General features: G+C 33.9%; 4 protein-coding genes and 1 pseudogene across 4 annotated transcripts; 1 reads left to right on the top strand and 4 right to left on the bottom strand.

Moving 5' to 3' along the window:
• Nucleotides 1-317: 317 nt before the first annotated feature.
• On the bottom strand, nt 318-1,441 carry LOC145069391 (casparian strip membrane protein 1). Its single transcript, XM_079016317.1, has 3 exons — nt 1,083-1,441; nt 788-911; nt 318-671 (listed from the first exon to the last, which is right to left on the bottom strand). Exons 1-3 carry the CDS (start codon nt 1,370-1,372, stop codon nt 465-467), a joined length of 621 nt encoding a protein of 206 aa, XP_078872443.1. The 5' UTR covers nt 1,373-1,441; the 3' UTR covers nt 318-464.
• A 2,456-nt stretch (nt 1,442-3,897) lies between these two features.
• LOC145057140 (uncharacterized) lies at nt 3,898-4,682 on the bottom strand. Its single transcript, XM_079004920.1, has 3 exons — nt 4,433-4,682; nt 4,295-4,364; nt 3,898-4,087 (listed from the first exon to the last, which is right to left on the bottom strand). Exons 1-3 carry the CDS (start codon nt 4,680-4,682, stop codon nt 3,898-3,900), a joined length of 510 nt encoding a protein of 169 aa, XP_078861046.1.
• A 614-nt stretch (nt 4,683-5,296) lies between these two features.
• LOC145069395 (uncharacterized) lies at nt 5,297-6,371 on the bottom strand. The gene is made up of 2 exons (XM_079016324.1): nt 6,058-6,371; nt 5,297-5,982 (listed from the first exon to the last, which is right to left on the bottom strand). The coding sequence occupies exons 1-2, from the start codon at nt 6,190-6,192 to the stop codon at nt 5,425-5,427; spliced, it is 693 nt and encodes a 230-aa protein (XP_078872450.1). The 5' UTR covers nt 6,193-6,371; the 3' UTR covers nt 5,297-5,424.
• Nucleotides 6,372-8,950: 2,579 nt separating this feature from the next.
• Nucleotides 8,951-9,939, bottom strand: LOC145092236 (large ribosomal subunit protein eL21x/eL21w-like). The gene is made up of 2 exons (XM_079030170.1): nt 9,651-9,939; nt 8,951-9,373 (listed from the first exon to the last, which is right to left on the bottom strand). Exons 1-2 carry the CDS (start codon nt 9,885-9,887, stop codon nt 9,116-9,118), a joined length of 495 nt encoding a protein of 164 aa, XP_078886296.1. The 5' UTR covers nt 9,888-9,939; the 3' UTR covers nt 8,951-9,115.
• Nucleotides 9,940-15,987: 6,048 nt separating this feature from the next.
• On the top strand, nt 15,988-16,690 carry LOC145069405 (dirigent protein 22 pseudogene; annotated as a pseudogene).
• The last annotated feature ends 8,834 nt before the right edge of the window (nt 16,691-25,524 follow it).

The following is a 25,524-nucleotide window of genomic DNA, read 5'->3' on the forward strand; positions in this document are numbered from 1 at the left end:
TTAATCTTAAACTAATACGTATATGAAATTTTTGTGTTTTTCTTGAGATTCATGTGAAAGCATAGAAAAACCATTTTTGTCGAATTTATAAATGTATCAAAGGGACCACAGTCCACACTTATAAATATAAAAATAACAAGTGTATAATTTCTAAAAAATCACATTTCTAAGTAGTTGAAATTTACAAATTATGCATTGATGATGAAATTTAGGGTTTTGATTATTTTGACAAGCAATTAATCGGTTTTTTTAAGAAATATAATATATGTGGTTTATATGTTAATTAAACCACATTTATATCACCACATTCTTGAACATTAAGTTTTGTTGTTAACAAACAACTAGATCAATTCCATTGATAAACAACTTTACAATAATTTCAATTCACACTCATATCGATCAATGTTGAAACACAAATCATGAAAATGACAAACTATGCAACCATGAAGAACATTTCGTGTTTTTTAAAGAGAAAATGCAGATAAAACGATCAAGCACATGAGGACAACAACCGCTAGAAAAGAAGCCACCACTGCCCCACTAATTTCCTGACAAAAATCATTAAATTGTTGACAAATCGCTGGCCAATTTGCATCTGAATTTCCGTTATGGGCCAAGTAGACTATGGATGCAGCACCACCGGCTGCCGATGTTGTCAAAGCAACCATAACCTATCATAAATATTCCACTAGTTAATAATTATATGGTAATACTTATAGTAAAATAAAGAATGAATAATATAAAAGTGACACAAATGTATAATATCATAGTATTAAAAATGTCTTACGATGTCAAGGAAGATAAGAAGCACCCTTGGAGCCACCAATTGAGGACGAATAATGCATACAATTGAGATAGGGATCGAGAGGGCTAGGTAGGCAGCAGTGATGGCATTAGCAATCACAAAAAATCTGTCATACGTACATAATAAACTATAAGATAGAAAATTTGACATATTATTAAAAAATATATAGTGTTGATATTAATTTCGTAGATTTTTTTAGTAGAGAATATATTATAAAGTAAATAAAATTGAAGTTGTGTAAAAAATTTAGTCGGTTTTATTTTTTATTATGACTTACGTAAAAGCTGGTAGATCATCAAACTGAGCTTTGAATTGGAAAAACTGAGTGAAGAAAGGGAGAGTTTGGTCTGTAGACCCCATGGCTATCGCAGCTCCTAAAGCAGCTCCGATACCAGCTAGCCTTAGAACCACATCAAATACAGCTAACCCTCTTTTGTACCCTCCCTTAGGAGCCTTTTGAACAATTGGTTTGATGGTACTTGACGATGGTGGTGCCAAAAGTGGTGCCTTCCCTTTCCTTTCCTTGGGTGTCTCGGTAATGTTGACTGCGGTTGACTCGCCTTCCATTTTGGAGAGAGAAAGAGAATGATAAAATGTGATGTAGAGAGAGAATGTGAATAAGGGAGAGGTGTTGAAGGTGATGAGAGAATGTTGAGTGGAAGAATGTATATATAGGAGATAGATTAATGAAGAGTAGGTTAACCGATTTGTGTTAGAAAATATAATGGAGTTTGGAGGAATAGAGAGTGGTTGGTACCTTTTTCTTTTGTTTTGTGGAAGAACAGTTTTTTTTTTTTGGAACATATGATCGTAAAATGATAATGATAATAATCTTATTATTAATTATGTAATAATGTTAATATATGAAGTAAATTCAATGTTCATCAAAACATCTGTAGTCAAATCACGGCAAGAAGATGACGAAAATGATAATTTAATGGAGATGATGTGGATTATGCAAATAGTTGTGATTAATATATCTTTTCATGCAAATATGTAATTCACACATATAAAATTTTTAATAAAAAGAAACTAAATAAACCCTATATTATGTTTTTTTATTTACAAGATCCAATAGAACAATCAACAAAATAGATGTAAAGTACATAGAAATATCATCATAATGTTTTCATGTATGTCTTTCGTTTTTATTAGATTAAAACAATTATTATTTTACGCAAATATATTGTAACGAGATGTGCATATAACAAAAGAAAGTCAACTAAATACCAAAATTTTTATCCCAAAATCAGTCAACTAAACAACTAAATCTTCCCTGCTCCATTTATGTATGATGGAAGGGAATACCGTATACCACCTAAACACTTTTCTCTATGCTATCTTTTTGTTATTAGAGAGGATAAATAAATAATGTAGCATATTTATTTTTAATATATTTTTATTCTAAAAAACTTCTTTTTAAAACCAATAGTTAAAAATCTGGGTTATTCGATTAAAATCAATAAAATACACTTTCCTTCATAATCTTGTATGTATATTTAGACATTAATTATATAAATTTTAATGATCAAAATTAAATGAATCTTGATCAAAAAAAACATATGAGAAATGATGTTTTAAACATTCGGTTCAAGAAATCAAGTGATTTTTAAAGAGATGAAACCGGGTATAGAGGAATTCAACAAAAGAATGGTATTGATCAAAATAGATAGTGTTTTTTAATGTGTGTGGACATCTAATGTGTTTAAAAAATTTACGACACCTTGGGGTGTAGTAATGCTCATAGAGTGCATTATAACTCCCCCCCCCCCAAAAAAAAAAAAAAAAAAAAAAAAAAAAAAAAAAAAAAAAAACAAACCTGAGACCTCAATGTCAAAGCATATGTGGTATGACAACCATGACCAATGGTAGTCCAAGAGTATATGGTAATGATGGAGACAAACACAAGCATGATGTTGTTGTTGGAGATGTTCACGTTTCGTTGTTTTCAGCTACATTATATTTTACACGTAAAGAAAAGCATGAAAAGAAAAAGAAAAAAAAAGTCGAAAGAAAAACGTCAATCATGCCCTTAATAAAGAGTTTCATTCGATTTTTAGAAGTGGCGGGAGCTTTGGGATAGGAAACGACATGAATCAAAACAAATTTACAAAAATTAATAGAGTATTGGTGTGGAAACGGGGATAAATGAATTTAATAACCCTAAATATATGTAATATAAAAGGCGGGTGATGATGAATCTTGTTCGGTTCAAGGAATTAATTTTTTTTGGGTCTACAAGAAACACGGATGATTAGAATGGAACTATTGAAAATAAAGGGTCTTAGGGTGAGCATTTTGATTGGACCAAGTTTGACAAAAAATAGTAGACTATGGACTAGACCTATTAAGGCTTCCCATGTCTAGGTCTGAATCTAGGTCCAGGTCTAAGTTTTTCGGTTCTTGTACATGTTGGACCGATACAACTTTTTGAAACCCTACGAAATCTACTACTTTAAAACAAATACACTGTGGACCTAGACCGGGCCTACCTGGTTTTGTACCCGGACCAATTTTGCATGATTCGAATAATCGATAACCAAACCTACTCTAAAAACCAAATCTAGTATGGGTACACATGTCTTGTTCTCGAACCAGTTCAAATGTTCATCCCTAACTAGTAGTGATCGGGGAAGATCACATGGGATTAACTCCATTTAAGATCCTTCGGTTTTATGAAGAGTAATACTTGTACGAACAATTGTTGTTATCATAGAGAAAGAATAAGTGTTTCACTATTTAAAATGCTGAAGAGTAATACGTGTATGAACAACGTTGTTATCATATAGGGAGAATAAGGGGTCGTTTGATAGTTGCTGACTGGGTTAGAGATGACTGGGTTAAAAATACTGACTGAGTCCATATCTGACTGAGTTTATGTTGTTTGATTATTTATCTAAATGGTTGTGCTGAATGAAAAAATGACCATATTACCCTTGTGTTGTCTCTTGTGGTGGATAAAAAAAATTATAAAAACACAAATTATCATATAAAATCCAAATTAAACATACATCAATTAAAATCCAAATACAAAGTGTAATACAAAATCCAAATACAAATTGTCATACATAATAAAAAAAAAAGTACACCATTTAACGTGAACCATTTGAAAGTAACTGATTAGCAATTTGGTCACGCAAAATAGTCATATAGTTAACGGTTTTTGAACCCCATTCTATGTCTTCTATGTTTTGACCCTCATTTCCTCCACCACCCACATTATGAGTAACAATAGTGTTTTGTTCAAAGTTTGTAAATAATTCATCTTCAATATCGTATTTCCTTATAAAATTATGGACCGCAACACAAGCAATGACTATGTCTCTTTGCACTGGAAAAGGATAAGGAGCCATTTGTTTTAAAATTGGAAATCTCGCCTTCAATACACCATAAGCACGTTCAATGTAATTTCTAAGTTGTGCATGAGCATGATTGAACATTTCTTCCTTAGTCAAAGCTCTGTTTCTTCGAAAACCGGCTAACCAATACCTAGTATTGCGGTAGGGGGCCATAAATCCATGGGTGTTGGTGCATGCGGCATCACAAAGGTAATATTTATCTGTAGATGTATGACAAATTTATCATATAAATAATATAGATAATAAAACGTATAGTAAAGTTACAAACCTGGTGGAGGGAATGGAAATCTGGAAGTTGGGTTAAATGCAACTTCTTTCAAAACTTTAGAATCATGTGCTCTACCCTCCCATCCAGCCCATACAAAGGTGAATATCATATCAAAATTACAAATTCCAATTACATTTTGATAACATTCACATTTTCCTCTTCCCCTATAACAAGTTTGTTGATCAACAAGCACAACTGCATGTACAAGTGTTCCATCTAGTGCACCTATTGCTCCGGGAAATATCTGCATTAGCCGTCTATGTCGTTCTGAGGTATTTCTTGTTGAATTAGACGAGGTTGGTACTATAACTTCTCGTGCAAAACACATCATTGCACGTAAGAACTCATGAAAACATTGATGAATCGTTTGTGTGGAGTGATGAAATCTTTCTTTAACGGATCGAAAACGTTCATTATGTCCTATAACATGTAAAAACATAGCCATCTTCTCTTCAACGCTTATCGTCCTACTAGATTGCAACCAATTTCTTTGTGTAAAGTGATTGCATAATAGTACAAATGCATCTTGTGAAAGACGTATCATATCGTAACATTGTATAGGACATCTGTGTATCAAATCTTGCATATACACATATCCCTTTGCTACCTGTTCGCTAGCTCTTATTCTTTTAATTATTCTTTGCCTTTGTCGGACCAACATCAACCAATACCATGAGAATATAAGAAAATATAAAAAGTCACCTTCTTTATCCATGTGTCCTGTTAGATGTCAAATACAAATTACATTTTAATCAATAACATAACAATCAATAACATAACAATCCATAACATAACAAACCGTAACATGTAAATACGAAAAGCATAACATTCCATAACATATAAATTCATATAACATAACCGCACCTAAGAAAAACAATCCATAACATAACTAAACCATAGAATACTAATGTCTAACAATGAACCATAACATACTAAAGTCAAACAATGAACCATAACATACTAAAGTCAAACGTAACATGTAAGTACTAAAGTCAACCAACTAATCCAAACTTTCTTCCCGCATTTGTTACCCACGACTCACAAGTTGACAAGTTAAGGCGCAACCAAATTTTCCTATTACCAGCACTTTCAGCAAATAACATAAGAGCAGTGGTGTATTTCAGATCATATTCTCCCCACTCCAAGCTTGTCAACTTCGCCATACAAGCATCCATCTCCTTGTCAAGATTATTTGCTTCGGTGAATGCTTGTGCAGCCTTGATAATCTCTTTTCCAACTTCTTTCAACTCATCATCAAGTGTGGTTTCTTTAGGACCATTTCGTTTGCCCCCCTTGTTTTTTGTCCGCCCAGATGATTCCTCACTAGTAGGTTGAGGTACTATTGTGCTTGGGGTATCTGCATGAGGTGCTGGCTCATCCATCTCTATATCCTCAAAATCATGTGTACTGAAGGTTTCATTGGGATGAGGTAATGTCGAAGATGGCCCCCAATTGTGAACACCGGTCAAGGTTGCCCCATCAAATAGTTGGGTACAAAGTTCAGGGCAAGGGAGGGGTGCATTTCTCAGCTTATCTACATACTTGTTCAACTGTTTGACAAATTTAATAAATATTATTAAAGTAGTAAAAAAATAATCTACTTTAAAAAATATGTATAAATGTACCTTCGCTTCCGCTTCCCATTCTTCATTAGTCATGTTAAAAGAATTCGTTACGGGATTATAAATATTTCCTGTTTTGTTTTTAAGTTTTAACCACACTGCATACTTTGCTTTTAAATAGTCGTATCGGTTTTTCATTTGTTTTTTGTCGACAATAAAATTATGATATGTTTTCAATTTCTCCGCGACCACAACCCATGAGCTTGCTTTTAGTCCACTACCCTCCCAACCATTGCTTGTTAATTCTTGTATACATGCTTCCAAAAAAGTTTTGTCCACCAATTCCGACTTCCAACTAACCCTAATTCTTTTATCTGTCATGTCTATTGTAAAAAAAAAAAAAAAAAAAAAAAAAAAAAACTAATCATCCACATAACACACATTTACAAATAAATCAAGCATAAATGTAATAAGCTAATCATCCACATAACATACATTTACAAATAGCTAACACTATTTGCTTGATGTCAATAAGATAAAACATATTTTTTTGTTTAACCTAAAGATAAAACAACTTGAAGACAAGACTTAGGAGATATCATATACACACAATACATAACTTGAAGACAAGATCTCATATATCAGTTTGGTAATACACATATACCTATGTAGCAAATTCTGATCATTGTCTTGAGCATTTTGATCTTACACATATATGCACATAAACATATCATATAAACACAGTACACAATTCGTTCGATTTAACAACTATATAAGGGGCTGTGATTTCACAGATTAGTTTATACAGATTTCATACACAAATATTCATTCCTTCATATAGATAAAATCAGATTTCATAAACAAAAACACATTATGAATTGATTTCATGCTAACCCTTCGTTCTAATTGAATCCAAGAATAATGAAAGAAGTAATTTCAAACTTTGATTTCAGAATGAAATCATCAATTTGACAGCAAACATGAAGGGTTTTGTAATTTCAGGAAAAAAAAACGAAGAAACGTTACCTGCAGTCGAGTTCCTCACCGAGGCCGTGTCGTCGTCGGCGGAGCTGTGTCGTCGTCGGCGCAGGAGGTGAAGTGGCCGAAAGTTGGAGGAGAAATTTTGTTGCTTGTTGTCGCACTGAATATTGAAGGAAGGGAAGAACGATCGGCGATTTTTGTTAGGGCGCAGGAGAAGAAATTGTTTGTTGTATCGGTCAGCCTCTTTTTTTTGGACCGAGTCAACCCCTTAGTCATTGATTGCTTACCGAGTCAGCCACAATAGAGGCCCATCAAACAGTCTGACTACTGACCAGGTCAGCAGTCAGCTCAGACCAGACTGGGTAAATGCAAATCAAACGACCCTAAGTGTTTCACAATTTAAGAGGGAAAATGACACCATGGCACAATTAAGTTTTGTGTTTGTTCCGGATATGTCATTGAAGGGTTTTATTTTTATTTATTATTATTATTATTATTATTATTATTATTATTGTAGATCATTAAAGTTGAATTTTACCTGTTAAATAAAAGTTTGGCGTTAAAACTACCAGACTTTCAAGTTAGCTCTACTAACTTGGCATCCTACATGGCAAAAATGGATTAAGTTAACGAAATATGTTTCTTATGAGGCATCCACATATATTACTTATTTACTGACCCACATAGATTACTATCAACTTCCTCAATCCTCACATATATTACTATCACCGTTTCCAGTATTCTTCTTTGAATCGCGTTAAAATGAAACTCGCGAGAGATGCTAGAAAAGTTAAGACACACTAGTCATTCTTCTTTAAATGGGGGATATAAGTTTAGGCACACTAGTCATACGTTAGTTCTTTGAATTTTGTTAAGCGAATTGTATGATGATTATGAGTTAAAACAAAGTCTCTCCTCTCATTTTCTTCATCGAAGTTTTCAAAGCCATATTTTAGGGGATTAGCCATTTGAAATTTCATACTAAAAGCAATTCTTAATAGTCGCAATTCTGATCAAACGGAAGAACAAGATCCAAAAGTCAAAACCATGGAAACTAACAGCTTTCCAAAGGTTAGAGTTCAAAGCAGAAGACGTCGTCATGTGTAATGTGTTTAAGAGACGAAAACATAATCGGAAAAGGTGGTACCGGAATCGTCTATAATGGATCAATGTCATACGGAATCAACGTCGCAATCAAACCATTAATGAGCAGAAACCACCAATTCAAAGCAGAAATCCAAACATTAAGAGCAATCAAACAATCAAAGGCCAAAACATCGTGAAATACTCAGTTACGTTTGTAATTGTGATACAAGTCTGTAAAAGGTGCACGTTTCCAATGTCAAACAAGGTGTAAGATTGCAATTGAAGCTGAAATATGTAAAAATAAAATTACTTATATCTATGTGTAAAGGACATTGCCTATTTGTTGTCACAACACCATGTCAACTAAGGGGTTAATTTGATTTCCACTTAGTTTTTAACAATAGGGCTTTTTTAATAGGTATAACTTTCATGACATGTTGTGCAAAAAAAACCATGAATGATCAATCCGAGACAAACACGAAACTTTATTGTGCTACATAGTTAATATCCCCAATTTAAAATGCTTTGTAGTATTTTTCTACAAGAGTATTACTTGTACTAATAACGTTTCTTGATGGATTTGGAAGCACATTTTGATATCAGGACAACTTGGATTAAGAACTTTTAGAACATGATTGAAAAGATTGACAAGACAAAGATTATAATTTATATGGAGAGTTCAAGAAGATGAAAACTCCAAATTTTTCCATGGGACGCTAAATCAAAGAATGCTTCAATTGTCAATTCGTGATATAAGATCATATGTAGCTTAATATAAGATCATATCTAAATTGCTCCCTATAAATTTAATAGACGTGTTAAAATGTTTACATTCCTATTAGAAAATATGAACAACCTATGCAAATTAAGAGCACAAAAAAGCCGGATATGAACGGATAACAAAAAAAACCTTCACTTGTTGAATACACAGCAGAACCCTAGAACCAATTCTTAATATCCTCATAAAAATTAACAGAAAACAGATCAAGAGACCCAATTCCATAAACAAAAAGAAACAAAATTTAACATAAGAACCTGAAACAAGATTTCTGACTTAATATCCACCCTTGAGATCATTGACAACATCATATGGAATGGGAGTCACTGTCTCTAGAGTAGTGCCTTCAACCATGAACCCTGGTTTTGGTCCCAAAGGTTGTCTTTTTGTACTGATCACTACACCTTTAGCTTTGGCTTCAGCCTTTAGTACATCGTTCTTCTTAACTCTTTGCTTGAATTCTTCTGTGCATCTTGATGGCATCACATGCTCCACACGAACATGAATCCTTTTCTTGATGATCCTGTTACCAACCTGCATCACATGGGCATGTTAATTACAATATCGAACTTCAAAGAATCCGTTAAAACGATGAATATACGTCTAAGAAAGTTGAGAAACAGTTAATTTAGGGTTCTATCCTAATGAACTACCTCGAATACGATTACCATTTGCATCAATTGAGTTGAATTGTTGAAATGTAAGGAATGTTAAACGATGAATTCGTCAAACGGAGTATCATTGAGCATTAGTGTGAATACAGATCATGGAATTAGTAAATCGGAGAGATTTGTGGGAGAATTAGACTGACCTGTTTGTTCATTTCAACACCGATAGCGCGCTTGGTGACGTTCCATACCTGACCGGTGCGACCATGGTAGAACTTATGCGGCATACCTTTGTGAATGGCGCCATTAACCTTGATGTCAATGTAATCTCCGACGTGATAAGTTCTAAGGTAAGTTGTTAGATGGATAGTACCCTTCTTCCTGAATCCTCTTGCGAACAAATCCCTTGTTCTTGACCTCAATCCATGGCCGGCCGGCATCTTGCTTCTTTCTAGTTCGAGAAAACACAGGTGAAGAGAAGTATAAAACCCTAATTTGCAGCGTGTGACGTTTTATATCGATTCGGGCTATAAGATACTCGGCCCAATGGGCTTGTAGCATTTGCATGTTTAGAATAAGATTTGCAATAAGTTTGGGCATAACACAAATTTTGATCTATGTATTTTTCGTACTATTATTATATATCATTATTATATCAGATTTTTTATAATAAGGTTGGGCATAATATGAATAGGAATAGGAATACGAAGACAAGGAGATAAATGGTTGGTATGGAATGAGAAAGATGATTGTGAGGTATGACAATGAATGATGATACCTAAATCAATTTGTGTTCTTTTTGTTTTAGATTCATGTCGTTTTTCTTTAGTCCTCGTAAGATTCATAATTGGATCTAGATATCTTTGTGAAATTCATTTGGGAATGAAAACAATGGCAAAGGCACCAAGGATCGTAGTCCTAATTCATTTTATAGTCAATTGATGCATTAAATCATTGACATCATCCCCGTAGATCCTTATAGATATTATATGAATGCATCAACGTCTTATCCTGAATAGGTCAATTGGGAATATGGAACATAGATTATATGAATGTATCCACGTCTGATCCCTGAATAGGTCAATTGGAAATATGGAACGTGAGTGATAAATCAATGATTTCTTATCATTACAAAATTATAACTTTATGTAGGTAGAAACTATAAAATTTAAATGATAAAACCTCATAAATGGTACATGTGTTTTTTTGGAATCTGGGATATAGTCTCGAAGTTTAAAAAACCTCATAGTTTGTCCCTGCGTTTTCAAAACTTTTAACAAATAGTCATTCACCCACATAAAAAAAGCTTATATACCCTTTTTAATTTATTTTTGATTTTCTTTATTTAAATCTATCTTAATAAATAAAACCCCTGACTTAGGCATCTCTCTCTCTCTCTCTCTCTCTCTCTCTCTCTCTCTCAAGAAAGCATCAATCAACCCCCTGTTCACCTCCTTTCATATATATCTCCAGTGAACCCAAAAATCCTTCATACACTTGTCGGAAACCAGCCACCCTAACCCAAATCGAAACTAGAAACTTAATTTTGATACATAATGATGCTTTCGATTGGGTTTTGTAGGCATTTAATCTAACGCTCCCATTTGGGGTTTCTGATGATGTCGTGATGGAGAAGAAGATTGGACAATCTCCTCCATCTATTTCATCAGGAACCACTTACGATTTCCAAAGTCAATCAAATTCATCAGGTTTGGATCTGCCTTCAATTTCATCATGAACGAGTACTTATTTGATTCATGGATGAACACAACTTCAAAGATGAAGAATGTTGTTGGGAGGTAGGAAGCGAAACGGATAAAGATCAATTTGTTGGTTGAACTCTAGCACTTATAACTCTACCTCCTCCCATCTCAGTTTTCCAATCACTACCAACACATTCTAGCATCTCTCCTAATAGACATTCTAGCATGCAACCATGATCATATCCCTATGTTTATCTTCTAGCATGCAAAACAAATAACATAACAATATGTATGGGTATTCTAGGGATCACTTACTTGAGCTCGGCTGATTGCAGACATCACACCCCTTTAATATATATATATATATATATATATATATATATATATATATATATATATATATATATAGAGAGAGAGAGAGAGAGAGAGCTAGATTCAAATGTTTTTAGCAAGTATTGTGTGCCTAAATGCACCAATGAGAACTCAAGAAATAATAAACAATTAAATAAATCATTTAAGGGTATTCTGGACATTTTGTACTTTTTAATAAAGGGATCATTTAATTGAAAATCCTGCAATTAAGGAAATAAAATCAATATATTTTACCTAGTTTCTCTTATTCGAGTATTCACTTTCCTCGAACTCAAATCGGCCACCAATGGCTTTAGCCGCCATTGGTGTTCATCCTCCTCAATCGGTCGTCAATACAGGATACGAAATAAGAATCCCACGGGTTTATTACGACTTCTTTCACTTTTCCTTTCTGTTCATATTCAATTTACCAATCGGCTAATGACCACTGAACCCTAACCCTTATCTTCATCAAGTAAGCGGACTCTAATTGGTGAAGATTCCACATTACGAAGAAAGTCTTTTATATCATTTGTCTATGACGCTGCCTCTGGTGCGGATGGTGGTGTAGAGACGGCGAAAAGTGGCGACTCTGGACGACAACGCAGAGGAGGAAGGAGAAAGTAGACAAGAGTTCCCTTTTTATTTCCATTACTCTATCCTAAGGTGTGTTCATTACTTTTTGTATTAAATTCGGTTTTTAGAGTTATAAAAAAATAGAATTCATGTGGAATTGAAATTGACTGAGATATTTAGGGTTTTGTGGTTGATAATCGGAAGAAAGATATTCATCTCTGTATCAACGAATCCTGTCATTCAACAACAAAATCCTTCCAATTTCAATTGTTTGCCTTCTGTCCTCCTTCACAGCTTCGAGAATGGCCCCAAAGTGTCATTGGGTTTTTGTTCTTTAACCCCAAGTATATTTCTTTCTTAATTTTCTTCACTTTTTCATGGATTTTTCCTTTAAAGATTTAAGAATAAGAAGTCGATCGGTGGCCATCGGTTGTTAACCCGATATCCCACCGCCCATCTTCTTTCTTTCTCCGATGTTTAATCAATAATTGCATCTAATCCTTTACGTTTGGCTGCTTCTCCATTTTCTTCATCATTTGGATTTCATATGACTAGCGTGGTGGAGAGAATCGATTGGCTTCACCGTCGCCGCCGCCTTTGCTTCACCTACATCTTCTGAAATTATCGTCAAGGGGTCTCTTTGGTAAAACCGTGTGATGATGAAGGACTGAATGAAATCTTTGCTTTACATTTTTCAGGTCAAGATGACACAAATAAGGAAGCTGGAGATGATCCAAAAGCAAATGGTAATGTTTTGTCACTTTGTGCTTCATCACCACATTGTTTATACACTTGCAATTATTCATGATCTAAAAACAACATCTTAAAAGCATATTTGACTCTTTTATATAATTACATGTCTAGCATAAATATTTATAAATAATGGACTCAATAAATCAAAGAAAAAAAATTCATAATTAAGCTAATTATTTGAGAATAACATTCTTACCTTATCATCGGGTGTTATCTTCATCTTCAACTGTTTCATTCTTTAAGAATTTTTTGCATCTAAGTTATTCTTCTATTTGCATAATGTGTAAAGAATATTATATTCTTGCAGAATCACATAAGAATGATTCTGCCATAATTGTTTTTTCGGTATAATCACATAAAAATGATTATGGTAGAATCACATAAGAATGATTTTGCCGGGATTCTATTGCAACTGGCTTTCATGCAATGCAATTCTCATAGAATGGCAATTCTGATAGAATGTTAATTATTTATATGTTTAATGTGCAATTGTTACAAGTGTATCACTACAAAATATTTCGCAATGAATTTGTGATGGAAATGGCTTGAAGACCTGATGGGAAAGACTTGAAGAATGAATCAAAGAATGATCACACTCACTGTTTAAGAATGTTGCTATTTTTTTAAGAATTACACTTGTTATTCTTTTAGAATGTTGTTATTATTCAATGAATCACAATCATACAATGTAATTATTTGGTATATTATTAGTTCAATAATCGATTTTGTGTATTCTTTCAGAATGTATTTACTAGTTTATGGTTGACATTCTGTCATTCTGACAAAATAAAATCGAAAATATATTTACTAGTTTATGGTTGACATTCTGTCATTCTGACAGAATAAAATCGAAAAATATAGTTATTAGTTTATGGTTGGCATTCTATCATTCTGACATACTAAAATCGAATTTTTAAATTTGAATTAATTTAAAATATTCAGATTTTTAAAAATAAAGGAATGAATTATTCCTAAAAATCCGAAAATTTTCCTTTTTAATATAGGTTAATTGACTAAAATGCCCTTATGCTGAAATTTGTGTGATTATATGGTACATGTTATCCTATTCTAATATCATAGACTCTCAGATCATTACCTTTGATTCTATTCCAATCGGTGGTCCAGATCTGTGCATTCTGGCACACAATAGTTAGTAGAAACAAAACAACCAAAGCATATATATATATATATATATATATATATGTGTGTGTGTGTGTGTGTGTGTGTGTGTGGAATATATTTAATTGAAATAAAAATTGAATCAATTCCATCTCACCAGCGTTATATAAATTACAACATCCATAATGATTCTGATACCTTTGGTTTTTTTTTTCTCTGCATTCTTGTTCTCCTCCAGCAATTCATACTAAAATGTACTACAAATCCATTGCTTTTTATGTGTCATAACAATTCAAACTCATCATTAATAAATGTTTTCATTTCCTATATAAAAAAAAAAATTCAATTTTTGTTTTCCTTTTATGTATATATCAATTGTTTCTTTTTTCTGTATAATATGACCTCCAACCAACTACATTGTTATTTCCGAAAAACTCCATATACAAGTAATATGAATTTATACTACAATTTCAAAATAAATTTACTATGAGAGTATATCTTTTCTAAAGCCTTCAACAATATCAACAATATCTTTTTTGCTTTTAGTATACAAATTTATTTTTTGTTTTCTGTTTTCATTTGATGTATGATATCATATGTTTCATTTTTCTGTAGAATATCACTTGTTTCATTTTCTGTTTTCGTTTTTTCTGTTTTCTGTTTATTTAAACATTATTAATAACAATATATTGTCTATACATTTATGCTGATCTCTTCATGTATATATGTATTTTAACAAAATTTCATCTATATACATTTTTATTTTCAAAAAACTTCATATACAAGTAATATGAATTTATCCTACATTTTCAGACTAAATGGACCATGACAAATTGACAATATATTTTTTCTAAACCCTTGAATAGTATCAACAAAATCTTTTTTGGTTTTCATTATACAAATTTATTTTTTTCTCTTTCTAATTTCAAACTAAATGGATCATGACAATATATCTTTTCATTGTATTATATCGTTATTTCTTTTTTCTTTTATTCACAAATAAAATTTGTTTATTACATGATGAAAATTAGTCATATTTTTATTTTAATCAATGATTATAATTTTATAAAACTAAATAAAATATCTTTTAATTAATAATTTATTTAACTTAATTAATTAATAATTATGAGTTTATACTATGAAAATATAACTAATTTTGTAATTATGATTCTCACAGGTTATAAATTAGGTTTTTTTTTTGAAACGACAACGAATTAAATGAAAACCTACTCGTAATATTTCAACAAGCAACCGAGGTTCGCTCATTTACAAGACAAACCCAGCCCCATAAGGATTTATAGGGTAAAATTCTCGTGCACCAGAAGAGGTATAAGAATGCATAGTTAAGAAATTACTTATTTGGACTTTGATTCGATTTGATTTGGTGCATTTTATTTTATGGATAAAGTTAAATAGCATAACTGCATAAGGAAAAGTCAAAAGCTTACACTCGTTGACTATGGAGAAGGTCAATGGTTTTGATGATTTGAAGGTTTCACGACCATGCAAAATTTATTGACCTTATCCAAATATGAACGATGCATGCAATTAGTTAACTTCAAATGGTCGCAACTGTATATTATTATTATTATTATTATAAATTTAGATACATATATATATGCAAGTAATTGATTTATTAGATTTTATCGAATAGAATTTATAAATTGTAATACAGTGTAGATATGGTTTGTCTTTAAACTCTATATGAATCAAATTAATGAGATCTCATTTTATCCAAACATTTAGTAACCTGTAAAAACCAAACTGATGTGTTTGTATAAGTTTTTAGAGATCTAAGACGAGTCAAAACTACAGTGTACAGCGTACGCGTAATTCATAAAAGAGCTCGATACATGCATTTCTTTTCATAATTAATACAAACATTTATCTAATAATATTTGTTACACTTGTAATTATATAAAAGAAGTTCATGCTTGAAAATATGTAAAAATAAAATAATAGAAAATATCCCATGGACTTTACTCGTACCTGTTCAAGTATAAATACCCAAGCACAATGCAAAGGAAAAACATCTTCATCCACGATTTTCCATTTCTCAGTCTAACAGAACGCCATGGCCAACAATCTTTTCTTATCAAATTCCACCGCCGCCACTACCTTCATAGTCGTCCTTTTCTCCCTCCTCCTCGCCGGAAAATCCCAAACTTTCTCAACCAGCTTGCCAAGAACAGCGCTGCGACTTGGGAAGCAAAAACTAACACACCTCCATTTCTTCTTCCACGATGTTGTCGGTGGTCCAAATGCAACCGCCATTAGGGTGGCTGCAGCCTCTATCACCAACACTTCCACCACCGGATTCGGGGCTGTGATCATGATGGACAACCTCTTGACGGTGGGGCCAGAACCAAACTCTACCAGGGTGGGAAGAGCACAAGGGATGTATGCGTCTGCGGATTTGAATGACATGAGCTTTATGATGGTTCAGAACTATGTCTTTGATGAAGAAAGGTATAATGGAAGCACTTTGAGTATATTGGGTCGGAACCCTATTATGTCTCCGGTGAGAGAGCTTCCGGTGGTCGGTGGAAGTGGTGTTTTCCGATTTGCTCGTGGGTATACCGAAGCTCGGACTTATTTTCTGAATGCTACCAATGGAGATGCCGTTGTCGAGTACAATGTTTATGTCATTCATTATTGAATTCATCTTTTCTTTCTCGCTTATTTATGTTTATTTTTCTTGGTTTTAATAATTAGTTCATGAAAATTCATTTGATTTTTAATTTGTTTATTTATGAGTACATATTTGTTTATTTGTTTATGCTGAATTACTTAATTACCTGTATTTAAATTTGAGAACTTTGGTTGGCAACGATATCTAGAATATAATTTGGGCTAATACAAGAATCACAATGCATTAATTATAAATCTTTTTATTGTAATATTGTCTTTATATTTATCTGTAATGATATTATACTCACTTAAATTTTATTTACAATTTTTTTTTTTAAATTTAAAACTAACAATTATGACAACGAGTAACCAAGTGTCTTTTAAGCTAATCATCGTATTTCACCGACTGATCAGCATAATTAGGCTATCCACATTGGCATTTTCGATGGTCTTACAAAACAATTTAAATTCATATTTATTTGAGATGTGTTTAAGTCAAGATTAATGGCCCCATTTTTAATCTTAAACATTATTATTAAGACAGCGAAGAATTTTCTCTATGATTCTTGTATCTTGCCATTAATTCTCATTTGAATGACAAGTAGAATTATGCGATTGTAATAGTATTCTATTGTATCATACTCTTTCATACGCATATTTTCGAATTCACATCTCAGAGTTTGAAGTCTAACTATCTTTACCTTTTCTTTCCTGACCATTGTACGTCTTTAATTTGTAACATCTCCCATGCTTGTTTTGAATTAGATGAAGTGGAAATCCTTTCAAAGATCATCTCGTCCGCTGCTGCAGAAAAATACTTTTCTGTCTTTTTCTTGGTTCCCTTTAGATATTTAGATAGCTTAATTGTTGTGGGGTTAGGTAGAGATGATGTATCCGATAGTTTAGCTTATCCATTCTCAATGATCTTCCAGAGGTCTTGTGATTCGTAGAGAGCTTTCATCTAAATATTCTATTGATGATAATTTCAACCGGTAAGTTTTAGGTGTTGGGGTTGCAATGTGTTATTAGAACTTGAAGCCATTGATTCTATATCAATATGTTGGGAAGAAGGAAATGCTTAAATGCTTAATTCAAGAACATCTAAATGTGAACCGGTGCAATCCTTCAGAAATGTTGCAGTCATTCTGAAAATTGATTAGATAACTGACTGACTCGTAACCGCCATGCTAACTTTTAATCATAATAATGGCTTAAATAATAATTAGAAATGTTAAATCTTAAAATTATAACAATATGAGTTTTAGGGTTAAAATTGTCAAATTCAATAAAGTATGTTTGACCATAGGGTTGACTCGCCTAAATGATTTTGGATCATAAAATTCATAAATTGTAACACTTATTTTTCAGATGTTTCTATTATCGGGATAGCAGACTGTAAATGGATGAAATAAAAGTCTTAGGCTTCAAGGGAATAGAGTTTAGACCCTGTCAGATGTTGATAATGTTGGATTAAGTGATTAAAGCCATCGAATTGCGCTTCGAAGAAAAATGGTAAAGTGGGAAAAGTTGTATATTGGGTTTCTTGCGTGGATTATGGTTTTAGATCGAAATGTACTAAGCCAAAAGTAATTATATAGGGTTATGGGGCTCGTCAATACATTTCCCTGCATATAAAAATTGTCAAAAATGGAGTTGAAACGAAGAAGTTATATCTATTTTAAGTTGGTGTGGAATTTGGGGAAAACCATTATCATGAGATGATAGGAATGTTGTCACGACTTAAGAGCCCTCACGACGTGATAAACAGGCTGTCACAAGGAGAAAACTATGCAACCCAAACCCACAAAAAATTTAGGATTTTCAAGGTATTTGAAGGTAAGAATTCACGCTTAAGGGTATTTTATTAGCCTCCATTATATCTAGAACCCCTTGGGAGAAACCCTAGCCTCTCTTTCACCACTTTGAGCATCATTTCTCCTCTTTCATCCATTTTTGGAGTTCTTGGTGGATTTTGGAAAGAAGCTCTTTCAAGATGGAGTTTTGGAGCCTTGCTTAAGAAGATCTTAGCTTCCAACTATCTTATGGACCTTGGGTATGATTCAAGTTTCCACTTTTATGCTTATAAGTTGCTAGATCTAGATTCTAAGCTTATTTTTTGGTCCATTAAATGAAGATTGTGTTGTGGGATGTGATAAAGCTTGCAACTTTATCATTCTACTTTGTTACAAGAGTAGTTTGGTCTATGGATATGATCTTTCATGATCTATTGGGCGCCATGCTTGAAATTAGGATCTTGTTTTTTTTTATTTTGACCTAGCTTGTGTTTAAGACATGCATTGGACATGCATGTTTAAAAAACAATGATTTTTATGGTGTTTTAGCATGAATAAAGCCTTCTGGAAAGTTGGAGTTGATAACTTATTGGATTAAGGACTCAAATGATTGAAATACTGATTCAAACTATAGTCACGACATGACACTAAGGGTGTCACGACATCACCATGAAAGAACCCGCATCTGTTGTGCCTTTTATACTCATGACATGACAGAGGAATGTTCTCTTCGTGAGGTTTGTCCATGGGTTGTCTGTGACCGAGTTGGATGAATTAGAGAGAGTCGGGTTGGAATCGGGTCGAGTGTGCCCTCACGACGTGACCAAGGGCTGGTCACGACGTGAGGCTCGATGGTTGACATTGTTGGTTGTTGACTATGACTTTGACTATTGACTTTTGGCATGGGTTGAATTTGGGTCAAACTAAGGTTTTTGGAGTGTAGACTGATAGGGACACTCTTTATTGTTGTTAGGTGTCACGTAGGGTCCGTCCTTGCTGGGTGAGAGTTGTGGTGTTTGGCTGCTACTTGTGAGGTGAGTCCTCTCACTATACTTGCTTGTGTGGTAGTATGTGCATGTTGACGAGTTGGGTCTTATCTATTGATTACTGTTATATGTGAACTAAGTTGCTGATAACTCAAGGACTGCTGAAAGGCCATGGAATTGTTGATAGTCCCTAGGGTTGCTGATAACCCGAGTGATGTGCAGTTAATCCATAGGGAGTGCTCTTAGCCCACTAGGACTATTGATAGTCCATAGGGTTGTTGATAACCCATAGTTGATTGTTATGTCGTGATGTATGAGATATTTTGGGAAACTCACTAAGCTTTGTGATTACATTTTTGGATTAAATATTTTGCAGGTACTTATCATACTGCGAAGGCCTGACTGTATACACACATCAGGAGCTTTATGATTTGAGATTTTGCACTATCTTCATTATAACTCTGGTTTCTGAATAATGGTTTATGGACAAATGATTTATCCTAAATGTAACTTTATTAAAAATGGATGTTATATTATGTACAAACGAAAAAATTTCCTGGGTTTTTGGGACGTTACAAGTTGGTATCAAAGTTCTGGTTTTAGGGATTTGGATGAACATTCGTGGGATTCTAAAATCAAACTATGGAACTGAGAGTTTTACTAAGCATTTTTGGAAAAGATTCATTTCAATCAAAGAAAAGAGAAGATGCGATGTGTACAGTTAGTTAGAGCTTGTAAAGTGATTTCCCAAAATATTCATACTTGCTTTATATGTTGTGATTGACTTGCTATTATATGTGTTATCTTATGGTGTGTATGCTATAAGATAGGCTAAGGATCTACCCATGGTTGCATGATAGAGTGCCTGCTAGGAGATATGGCTTTCTGTGTGTGCTATGTGAGTTGTTGGTAATGTATGTGTAGGCGAAGAATCCTCAGGAATTATGTGTTAGAATTGATGGGTTTTACATGTAATAATGCGGAAAAATCCTTATACTCTTAAGGCTACATGCAACCTAATTTTATCTAATTCATAACACTATTGATGCATCATACTATTGAACAACAAAACTTATAAACCCTATATGAAAACAAATTTCATGTTAAAAGAAGGGTTACATACCTTTTGTAGATCCTAATCAAGCTAATCAAATTCTTCATTAGTCTCCATGGAAAACCTAGCTCCAATAGTGTTCGAGCCTCTAATGGTTCACACCCAAAGCAAAAGAAACACTAGGATTTAAGGAGAGTTTGGAGAGAGAAGGAGAATTGTTGGATTAGGTGTCTAAACCCATAACGATAACTGGGATGTACTTGACCCGATTGTAGCATGGTCCTTTTGGGTTGCCTTCACCAGTGCAATTTGATAGGATGGACTTTTAAGAATAAGGTTATTTGTGATTTATTAATATATTATAAGTATAATATTTAGTTAGTATTGATCAAGAATTGATTTGGAATTAATTTAGTGATCAAAAGAGACTAATTAAATATACGAGGACTAATTAAGTAAATCAGTGATTCTTATAGTGTGGGCCAATGATCCATGGTTAATTAGGATGGGCTAAATCAATATCATAGTCCATGGATAGTCCATGGAGGTTTAACCCATGGAGCCTAATTAATATGAAGGGTCATGGTGCATTAGGGTTTGCATGGATGAAACCCTAGCCTTTGTAACACTATAAAAGCAATCCCCTAGAGCCAAAATCGGTTGCCAATTCATTCTAAGAGAGTGATAATTGATTTTGAGCTAACTAGCCTATTCTCTCAAGTCTCCTCTTGCATTTGGTGTTTGTGAAACATTAGAGGGATCACACTTGAGGTGCTAAAACTTTCAAAGGCCAAGAACTTCAAACTACATAAGAGGTATTCATCAAACTATGAGTTTTTATGTTGTATATCCTCTATTGTATGCTAGTTAGGATGTGTGCTTTGGAAAATTGAAAATGCATGTATAATTAAGGAAAACATAGATCCAAAGCATCTAGGTTTGCATGTGCACCATAAGAGTGTTATAGTGCTTAAAACCCAACAGTGGTATCAGAGCCTATGATTGTTTTCTATTATATTTGATGCTTGTTAATTTTCAAAGCTGAAAAAATCGATTTTCTGGCTTCTGACTGATGAACTCGCCGACTCCAATGTCTGAATCGACGAGTCCATTCAGTAAAAGGGCAACTCAACGAGTCCAGTTTATACACTCGTCGGGTAGATGCTTCTGGTTGTAGAATTTCGAGTTTTTGGCCAGAATTGGATTAGGATCATTACCACAAATTGTTTTGTAATCATAAAAATTGTATTTTCTGATTTGCTAATGATGATCCTCATCCAATTAAAGGAAAATTGTCAAATTTTAAGATAATAAGTTAATTATTTGTATTATTTGATATGAATTGCCTTGCTATGAGTTAGATTAGATCAATAGTGAAATTATATGATAATGTTGTTAGCTAAAATTGATTTAAGTTGTTCTTGAAGTGAGTTTTTTTAACTTGTCCTCAAGTTATATGAAGATCCTCATTCATAAACATTAAAACTTATAAGTGTTCATAAGCTATGGAAACCAAAAGTTTTGAAAGTTACAAAATTTGCCCTCAAGTTTTGGAATTTGTAAAGTCTCACTAATGAAACATTTAATTCAAAACCTTAGAATTTTAAAAGTTTAAAATTCAACTCTTATACTATTATAATATTAAAAGTTAATAATATATATATATATATATATATATATATATATATATATATATATATATATATATATAAGACAAGTCAGTCTTACCGTTAGTAGGCCTCATTCACGAAGCCGGTCTATAAGTGGGGTATAAGGTTACTGCTTATAAAATGGTGGTTTGATGGGTGTCCAGTCTCACCCACGGCTTCCTTGACTGGTGGAGGGTCGTTAGCCGAAAGGGTAGAATAGGACATTAATTCTCGTTAAAAGTATAATGATAATTATAAAGTAAGTAAACTTTTATTAAATTCTCAATCTTAGTTACTTTAGGAAAAATGTGAAAATGGTGCTATTCCATGAAATTGTACTTTGCACCTTGCTAAGTCGTTACTGGAGAATGTGTGGTTAATCGACACACTAATCTGGGACTAACAAGGGTGGCAAAGGGTAGCTTGATGTTAATCATAGATCAATGGAGCGTGTGTGGTTAACGGACACATTGATTAGGTGATTTGTAACATTAAGAGTATCATGCACATTTGCATGGTTATTCACACCTTGTTTGTGATCCTCGGCACCCCAGTCACAAACTTGAATGGCATAATCAAGATTTAAACATGTCATTGAAAAGTTCAATGAATATCAAAGAATCTAGGAATTTCAATCCAATTAAAACTTAATAATCAATTTCGTTTTCATGGTGGAAATTGGTAAATCGTCATTTACCTACCTTCAAATATTTTACAACTGGATTATGGCATCCCTCTTCCAAATTGTAAAATATTGTGTTGGGTCCTAGCCTTAATATTTCATTTGGGTGTTATATTAACAATTCTCATCTAATCTGAACTTTGTTTTTTTTTCTTTTCAGATGTCTATCCCAAATAATGCTTCAGGCTCCAACCCTTCTAGCTCATTCTCCCTCATGAATTTGGTTGGGAGAACTATCTTCGATGGGTCAAACTTTAGCTATGAGGACAAAGAATATGTCTTGGATAAATATTTGAATGAGATTGATGAACAAATTGCTACTCCCGAACAAATCAAGGAATATAGGATTCATGAGAGGGACGTGACTAAGGTGTCATGCATTATGATTGCTACCATGACTGCTAAGCTTCAAAAGTCCTATGAGGACTTCTGGCCCTTCGAAATGCACCAAGATTTGATGGAAAGGTACCATTAAAGTGATCGACATGAGAGGTATAAGATCATTGCCTCCATGATCACAACCAAAATGAAGGATAGAGAGTCCATCCCGGCCTACTTGTAAAAGATGTAGAGATATGTGGACCGCTTGCTGAAGTTAAATGTGAACTTAGATGAAGAGTTGGCCATTGACATCATCCTACATTCTTTACCTGCTTGTTATGATCAGCTCAGAATGACCTATCATATGAACAAGGAGGAGGTCACTCTTAGCAAGCTTCAAGGCCTTCTAAGAACTGCAGAAAGCAACTTGAAAGGCAAGTCGGTTATACCTACTCCTACCGCTGTTGCCCCTATTCTGTCAATTAGACATGGGAAAGGGAAGAAGAGGAAGGCTCATTCTAAGAGCCGCAAGGGAAAGTCTCTTGATGGATCCTCTTCCAGTGGGACCAAAGCTGGTTCTGCTAATCCCTCTACCAATCCAAAGGAGGCAGAGTGCTTCCATTGTCATGAAAAAGGGCACTGGAAATGAAGTGGCCCCAAATACTTGCAGGACATTAAGGATGGAAAGATAAAGCCCACCTTCGCCGGTATTTACACTACTATTTCTAATAACTCATCACATGCTAATTCTTGGGTCCTTGATACAGGTTGTGGATTTCACATTTGTTCTGATGTGCAGGGACTAAAAGGAAGTAGGGATGTGGAGCACGTGAAGATAAACTTAATCATGGGAAATAGGAAAATGTCGCCTGTCACCAAGATTGAAGTTTATTCTTTATTGTTTAGTAGTGGGTTAAATTTAGAATTGAATAATTGTTGTTACTCGTCGGAAATGGCGAGAAATATTATTTCCTTTCATAGTTTGTATAAACAAGGTTTTACCTTTTCTTTTAATAGTGAAACTGGTAGTATTAATGCTTATTATAATTGTACATTTTATTTTGAAGCATTACCTTGTAATGGTATATATGAAACTATGATGGTTGTAAATAACCTAGGAAATTATGTGTTGAATATTGATTCGTCCAATGTTTTGGACAAGGCATGCTTGTGGTATTGTCGTCTTGGACATGTAAACAAGAAGCACATAGGCCAACTCCAAAAGGCTAGAGTTTTGGAGTCATTCGAATTGAAGTTGAATGAAACTTGCGAATCTTGTTTTCTTAGAAAGATGACCAAGTCACCCTTCACTGGTACTTGTGAAATGGGTGAAGGTTTATTGGATCTCATACACACTGATGTGTGTCGACCCTTCAGAACCGCCACAAGGGATGCTAACCGCTTCCATGTGACTTTTACTAATGATTACAACAGATATGGTTATATATACTTAATTAAGCATAAGTCAGAAACCTTTGAAAAGTTCAAAGAGTTTAAGCAAGAAATGGAGAATCAATTGGGCAAGAAGATAAAGATGTTGCGATCCAATCGAGGAGGAGAGTATCTTAGTATCGAGTTCCTAGACTATCTTAAGGAATGTGGAATTGTTTCATAGTTGATGCCACGTAGGACACCATAGCTTAATGGTGTGGCTGAGAGGCGCAATCGAACCTTGGTGGATATGGTTGGTTACATGATGAGTCGAGCTTCATTACCTATCTCATTCTGGGGGTATGCCTTAGAGACTGCCGCCTTAATCTAGTCCCTACTAAGAAGGTTGCCAAAACACCTCACGAGATGTGGACAGGAAAGGTTCCTTCGTTGGATCACAAAAAAGTTTAGGGTTGCGAGGATTTCGTGAGACGCGAGACTCACGACAAGCTTGAAATTCATAGTGAGCGATGTATTTTCATCGGCTACCCACAAAAATCCTTTGGATATCTCTTCTATAGATCGAATGACAATGTTGTCTTCGTTACGAGGAGAGGATTTTTCCGAGAGATAAAACCCATATGCCAAGAGGACAGTGGGAGGCAAATTGAACTTGAAGAGCTTCAAGAGTTAAGTGATGAAGGAACCTCAAACACTGGCGATCAACCCGAGGAGGAAACTCCTGTTGAACCGATAGACCAGTCTGTACCTCTGAGACGTTCCGGTAAAGTTAGTGTTCCACCTGTGTTATATAGTTTTCATATAACAACTGAAGGTGATACATTTATCAGTGATGGTACATTGATAAATCTGGATAAACCTAACAACTACAAGGAAGCCATGACATGCCCTGAGTCTGCTAAATGGAAAGAGGCGACGGACAATGAGATTCATTCCATGTATAACAATAAAGTTTGGAACTTGGTTGACATTGAATCGGGTCGAAAGACAGTTGGGTGTAAATGGATCTTCAATAAGAAGACCGACATGGTTGGGAAAGTACATACATATAAGGCGTGACTAATTGT

The sequence above is a fragment of the Lactuca serriola genome, chromosome 1 (assembly GCF_051521515.1).
Source record: "Lactuca serriola cultivar US96UC23 chromosome 1, Lser_US96UC23_V15, whole genome shotgun sequence".
Lineage (NCBI taxonomy): Eukaryota > Viridiplantae > Streptophyta > Magnoliopsida > Asterales > Asteraceae > Lactuca > Lactuca serriola.

Coding starts and splice junctions, on each gene's coding strand:
- LOC145069391 (XM_079016317.1), bottom strand. CDS start 1,372: ATGGAAGGCGAGTCAACCGCAGTCAACATTACCGAGACACCCAAGGAA. Junction 912..1,082: donor GATGATCTACCAGCTTTTAC/GTAAGTCATAAT, acceptor TACGTATGACAG/ATTTTTTGTGATTGCTAATG. Junction 672..787: donor TTCTTATCTTCCTTGACATC/GTAAGACATTTT, acceptor TATTTATGATAG/GTTATGGTTGCTTTGACAAC.
- LOC145057140 (XM_079004920.1), bottom strand. CDS start 4,682: ATGCAGATATTTCCCGGAGCAATAGGTGCACTAGATGGAACACTTGTA. Junction 4,365..4,432: donor ATTTCCATTCCCTCCACCAG/GTTTGTAACTTT, acceptor ATACATCTACAG/ATAAATATTACCTTTGTGAT. Junction 4,088..4,294: donor GCCCCCTACCGCAATACTAG/GTATTGGTTAGC, acceptor TAATTTTATAAG/GAAATACGATATTGAAGATG.
- LOC145069395 (XM_079016324.1), bottom strand. CDS start 6,192: ATGAAAAACCGATACGACTATTTAAAAGCAAAGTATGCAGTGTGGTTA. Junction 5,983..6,057: donor AATGGGAAGCGGAAGCGAAG/GTACATTTATAC, acceptor TTTGTCAAACAG/TTGAACAAGTATGTAGATAA.
- LOC145092236 (XM_079030170.1), bottom strand. CDS start 9,887: ATGCCGGCCGGCCATGGATTGAGGTCAAGAACAAGGGATTTGTTCGCA. Junction 9,374..9,650: donor GTGTTGAAATGAACAAACAG/GTCAGTCTAATT, acceptor CATGTGATGCAG/GTTGGTAACAGGATCATCAA.